This window comes from Arachis hypogaea, chromosome 14, assembly GCF_003086295.3.
Source record: "Arachis hypogaea cultivar Tifrunner chromosome 14, arahy.Tifrunner.gnm2.J5K5, whole genome shotgun sequence".
NCBI lineage: Eukaryota > Viridiplantae > Streptophyta > Magnoliopsida > Fabales > Fabaceae > Arachis > Arachis hypogaea.
In genome coordinates this window covers 89,157,235-89,163,234 of record NC_092049.1, presented here as the reverse complement: position 1 = coordinate 89,163,234, position 6,000 = coordinate 89,157,235, and the positions used below count along the sequence as shown (strand labels likewise).

Below are 6,000 nucleotides of genomic sequence, written 5' to 3'. Positions count from 1 at the left end.
GATTAAGGTGTGGAGCTCTGCTGTTCCTCATGAATTAATACAAAGTACTATTATTTTTCTATTCAATTCAAGATTATTCCGATTCTAAGATATTCATTTGCACCTCAATATGAATGTGATGATCATGACAGTCATCATCATTCCCAACCTATGAACGCGTGCCTGACAACCACTTCCGTTCTACCTTAGATTGAATGAGTATCTCTTGGATTCCTTAATCAGAATCTTCGTGGTATAAGTTAGAATCCATGGACGGCCATTCTTGAGATCCGGAAAGTCTAAACCTTGTCTGTGGTATTCCGAGTAGGATCTGGGAAGGGATGGCTGCGACGAGCTTCAAACTCGCCAGTGATGGGCGTAGTGACAGACGCAAAAGGATCAATGGATCCTATTCCAGTATGATCGAGAACCGACAGATGATTAGCCATGCAGTGACAGCGCATTGGACTATTTTCACTGAGAGGACAGGATGTAGCCATTGACAACGGTGATGCCTAACATACAGCTTACCATAGAAAGGAGTATGAATGATTGGAAGAAGACAATAGGAAAGCAGAGGTTCAGGAGGAACGAACGCATCTCTATACGCTTATCTGAAATTCTCACCAATGAATTACATAAGTATCTCTATCTTTAATTTACGTTTTATTTATCTTTTTAATTATTAAATCTCTATAATCAAGTAAATCCGCCTGACTGAGATTTACAAGGTGACCATAGCTTGCTTCAAGTCGACAATCTCCGTGGGATCGACCCTTACTCACTTAAGGTTTATTACTTGGATGACCCAGTGCACTTGCTGGTTAGCTGTACGAAGTTGTGACAAAGAACTAAGATTATGAATGTGCGTATTGAGTTTTTAGCGCCGTTACCAAGGAATGGAACCGTCACGATTTCTGCGCACCAATCACCCAGCAGTCCAGCACCATCCAGCGGCACCCCAGCGCCACCAACAGGACCGATCTGGCCACCTGCAGCACCGTTTGTGACCACCCATAGCAGTATACTGCGTTTTTGGCCTGGCCACCCACAACACAGCAGCCACCGGTTGGCCTTCTTCCAGTGCTCTTCCTCCTTCTCATCCACTTGACTTCAGGTTTGATTTTCTCTCCTTCTATGTATCTGAAGCAATTAGACATATTGGGTTTATAATTATGAAATAGTTAGGGTTTGATTTTGTTAATTATAATTTCTATGATTCTGAGTTGCTAGATTTCTTTAAGATTTTGTTAATTTCTTGTTAATAACTCTGATTCTAAGCTTCTGAGTTGCTGGGTTCAAATTTACTTATTTTGCTTAGTTCAAGTTCTGTGATTCTCTGATTCTGTGATTCTGATTCTGTGATTATATGATTTTGAATTGATTTTTAGTTTTCTGCACTTATTTTGCTTGTTTTGAAATTTTGTTAATAATACTAATGATTACTGTGCTTGTTTAATGATTTTTGTTAATTTGAGTTGTTTGTTTTGAGTTGATTTTGTGATTCTGAGCTGCTGGGTTTAATTTATTTTTGCTTGTTTTGAGTTGATTTTGTGATTTATTTGTATTCAATTTCTGTTCAATCTATTTGTTCATTGTTGCTGATTGTTGTTCATTGTTGTTCATTATTTGTTCATTGTTGCTAATTGTTATTCATTGTTCATTGTTACTGAATGCTAGTAATTTTTTATTTTGTTGTGTTTCTGCTTCTATTTTCTTAATTATTTGTTCATTGTTGTTCATTATTAATTGTTGTTGATTCCTAGTATTTATTTTTCATTATCTGGTATTGGTCTTTGGCAGGATATAAGAAGAAAATTTGGAATCAATAAAATTGATGAACAGAAGGTGCAATTGTCTAAGGTAATTAGTCTTTCTACACATGTCTCAGTTGTGGCTTTTAGTTTCAAGAGAACTAGGTGGGCACAATGTATTTATGTATTGCCTGCATTTTTTGTGAGAAAGTGCATTTCAATTGCAAGTTATGAAGTTCTTTGTACTATGAAAGATGTCTTCAACATTCTAAATATATTGATATAATGGTATTAAAAATAGAAAGGAAGAATTTTATTGTTTGTAATATACCTTTAGATGTGTTATTTTCTTGCATAATGCAATGACACTTCTGTTAGTCTTGTGTTATTTTGTGTAATTTAATAGAGTTAGTTCATTTGTTTTACTACATTTAGGAATTTTTCGACATGTTTGTGAAAGTGTGATTTTGAGTTTCATTTATTTTAATTTCTTTTGTCATTGAATTTCATTGAATCAAGACTTTTGTTAGTTATTGCGTATTTGTGTTAGATGATTTTAATGTTATAATTTTGTGAAATAGTATAGCAGGCTTTTCTATGAGTTGATTGAAAAAATTGAACAAACCGAACCAAACCAAACCGATTTTAATTGGTTTGATTTGGTTCAGGTGGTCTTGAGAAAAAAATCGAACCGCAGTTTAATTAAACTATTGGATCGGATGACTTTTCTCTAAAAAACTGAACCAAACCGCACCGCGAACACCCCTATAAATATTGTTGGATTAAAATTAATTTTTTAATTACTATATTATTCCTATTTTAATTAGAAATTACTAACCTACCCTTACCCCTTTTCCCCAAATCAAAACCCTAATCCTAATACACCCACACATCACCCACTTCATCTAACCTAGCGCCGTTATCACTCACCCCTTCCCCTTATCAACGCAAACACAACCACACACACGGCGCCATTCACACTCGCTGAATAAAGGGAGAATGCAGAGAGAGAACCAAGGGAGAAGAAGAGAAGTCGCACCACCACCGCAACGCCACTACGTCGTCACCACCATTCCATTGAGTTGCCGTTGTCATCGCGCGAGAGAGAAGAAGAAGCTGCCGAGGCATCGTCGTTGTCGTGATCGCTGAGAGGGAGGATGACGTGCGAGGAAGAGAGGGATGCGGTCAGCCTCATCGCTATTTGCGTTTGGCCGTCACCGCTATCGCATCCTCCAATGGCGCTACTGCACGTGAGCTGGAAGAACTCGTCCTCGTCGTTCTGCCGCCAGCGAAGCCAGGAGCCATTGCGTCGCCGTCGGGGAATCAAAACCGCAAGAGAGAGGGACCTCGTTATGCTGCTGAAGGCTGCGCCGTCGTGCCGCTGGCTGCCGGGAAGCCGCAGCATCGCCACTCCTCTGCCGCCATCGCTGCCGGAGTTTTTGGTCACTGGATATAGCGTTATTGTCGCCGAGACCACCGCCAAGGTTGTTGCTGCTCTGTTTAGTCGTTCTTTCTTTGTTATGGTAAGCGTTTTCGTTACAGAACCTTTGAAAATCAGTATTCTGTTATGTTCAGTTAGAGATTCTAAGGTTTTGGTAATATAAGGTCGAGAATCGGTTATTGCGAGTCACGATTGAAGCTACCACTATTGCAGGCCGGGAGTAAAAGGAGTTTTGTGTCGCGTAGTTATGTCGCGATCGAGGTAGGGGCGCTTTCCTTAAACTTATTTTATTCTCAAGAATTTTTATAAATCGATATTGATGCAAATAATATATTTTTGTGATTATGTGAGTCTTATGGATTGAACTGAGTTGTTTTAGATAAATGATTGATTTATTGGTTGATTAAATTGGTTTCTGAATTGTGATATAATGATTATTGAGTGTTTGAATGCATATTGATAATTAAGGTTGAATTATTGTAGTTTATTGGGTTGGTTGTTCGAATTCTAGGTTTTTGTTGATTTCCTTGAGTTGAGTTGGAGCTGTTGAGATAATGATTTACTGGAAATGATTTAAATGACCGAGAGGTATTTGGTTTAGTTGTTGGGACCTTCGAAGGGTGGTAAAGTCCAAATTTTAGCGGAGATGCTGCCGAAATTTTTATAAAACTCTTAGACTTTGTTTGAATCGTTATTTAAAAGAAAATTTGATTTAAGAATCGTATTAGTTGATTTCGATTTATTACGGAAAGTCACGTTTTTAGTTCGATTTATTGAGAAAAGAATTATGTTTTGAGTATGATTTATTAAGAAAAGTATTATGTTTTGAGTTTAATTTATTGAGAAAAAGGGCTTTGTTTTGAGTTTGATTTATTAAGAAAAGAATTATGATTTGAGTTTGATTTATTAAAAAAAGAATTTTGTTTTGAGTTTAGTTCATTAAGAAAACGATTTTGTTCTGAACTCAATTTCATATGAAAAGAACTATGTCTTGAGTTTGATTATAGAATTCCATTTTTAGATGTTTTGGTGAATTTACAGTATTTGAATTTGATTAGAGAAAGAGGGATTAAATGTAATAAGAGATGTGATGATAACGATAATGATAAGGAGAGGTATTGATGATTAAGTACGATTAAGATTATGAATGAAGTGAAATAAGATTGAGGATGAAATTTATATAAATGGAGTCTGATTGAAGTATAATTGCCTGTGTAGGTGCCATGGTGTGATTCAACTTGCTCTGGGTTATGGTTTGAGTCTACATGGATAGATGCAGTGGTTTGCCCCCACTTGTTCCTAGTTGAGAATGATATGTGATTTAAAACTTTATCTGAGTCTTGAATTTTCCTGGGTAGATGCAGTGGGTTGGCTCCACTTGCTCCAGGTTGAGATTCGAGATTCTGTTGACCCTTCGTCGCAAGATGTGGCCAGACACTTATACCTTTCCGGACGTTCTTTTTTGAAGATGTAAAATTCCTCTTGGTAGATGCGTGCACATTTGGACTATCCAAGGTTAGCTACCGGACATGTCGGGTTTGACTGTATAACCGACAGATGAGTTCATTGGCCATAGAGCAGGCATGCATCATTTGCATCCATGTGACATTGTTTGGGTGTGCATATTGTACTTGGTTTGCCTTTGTGAATAATTTTGCTTAACTGCTAATTGCTATACTTTCTATAATTGCTCTTGATTGTGTTTGAATTGCATTACTTATGATTGTGACTGTTGGTTCGGATTATGGTAGTTGAAGTGAGAATTGATTTTGTGTTGGGCCGAAGGCTGTGATGTGATATTATTTTGGGACGGAGTCTGTGATTTGGTTATGTTTTGGTTATGTTTGATGAAATTGCTTCTTTAATATATGTAGTGAAAGGTTACGAGATATTGTGTTTAATTGGAGTTTTTATAAATTCAAAATATAAATTTAATTTTTGGGTAATTAACTAATGATTTTCGAAAAGGTTTGGCTTTTTGGATGATTAACAGTTGATTTTCAAAAAGATTCATAAGACGAGCGATGATCACTGCAATCGAAAACAATTTTCATTTAAATATTCTCTTATGACAATTCTTAAAACCCCTCTAATGAGAACTAGCGAGGATGATGTTCTCCCCCCACCCCCTACAGGTTTTCTTTTTCAAGACGGACGAAGAGTTTAAGGAGTTTCTTTCGAGCATCGAATTGTATTCTATATTAATGTATATACAATTATAGTTTTCCTCACCTTTTTTATTATATTTTGTAAGAGGGATAGGAGTTGTAATAATATGTATGTATATATATTTGTAAGTTACTTGTATAAAAAGTTTTGTATGTATATATTTATATATATGCTTGTTTGATTGAATCAAAAAATACTTTCCGGTTTTTCAAAGAAAATGACGATATGATTTCAAGTTTAAGACTCCTATGTTATTATTAAATATAAGGAAGTTGCCGTAACATTCTCACTATCAGAGCAGCGCAGGCGGAAGCGTGACATTGTGACAGTAAAGGTGTTACAAGATACTACCTATGGTGTATCAAGTCGAGTTACCATATGTGGTCAACATTTTTATCTGGTTGTATTCACAAAACAAATTGGATTTGGATCTTTTAAAGTTTGAATTTCACTTTAGAGAGTAAAGTGTGATCTCTCACCATTGATTTCATAGGTGGGACCAAGAATAAATATGAAAGAGAAACTATTCAAGAGTAGAAGATTATACTTTATTCTCTAAAGTAAAATTCAAACTTTAGAGGATCCAAATCCAAACAAATTAATCATCATTAATCAATTTGAATATAGTTGTTTGCAGAGGATGAATGTCACCTTTAC

General features: G+C 36.1%; 1 protein-coding gene across 2 annotated transcripts; it reads left to right on the top strand.

Moving 5' to 3' along the window:
* Nucleotides 1–2,620: 2,620 nt before the first annotated feature.
* LOC112743471 (uncharacterized) lies at nt 2,621–5,063 on the top strand. Of its 2 annotated transcripts, none has more exons than XM_025792683.3 (3): nt 2,621–3,256; nt 3,339–3,435; nt 4,393–5,063. In XM_025792683.3, the coding sequence occupies exons 1-2, from the start codon at nt 2,891–2,893 to the stop codon at nt 3,396–3,398; spliced, it is 426 nt and encodes a 141-aa protein (XP_025648468.1). In that variant the 5' UTR covers nt 2,621–2,890; the 3' UTR covers nt 3,399–3,435; nt 4,393–5,063. The 2 variants fall into 2 exon arrangements, with proteins under 2 accessions (XP_025648468.1, XP_025648467.1); XM_025792682.3 differs by having other exon boundaries at nt 2,641–3,256; nt 3,388–3,435; nt 4,393–4,861.
* Nucleotides 5,064–6,000: the final 937 nt, after the last annotated feature.

Excerpts from the sequence above, each read along its gene's own strand:
- LOC112743471 (XM_025792682.3), top strand. The coding sequence starts at position 2,891 with ATGACGTGCGAGGAAGAGAGGGATGCGGTCAGCCTCATCGCTATTTGC. Across the intron at positions 3,257-3,387 it reads GTCGTTCTTTCTTTGTTATG|GCCGGGAGTAAAAGGAGTTT; the intron begins GTAAGCGTTTTC and ends CCACTATTGCAG. Across the intron at positions 3,436-4,392 it reads GTAGTTATGTCGCGATCGAG|GTGCCATGGTGTGATTCAAC; the intron begins GTAGGGGCGCTT and ends TTGCCTGTGTAG.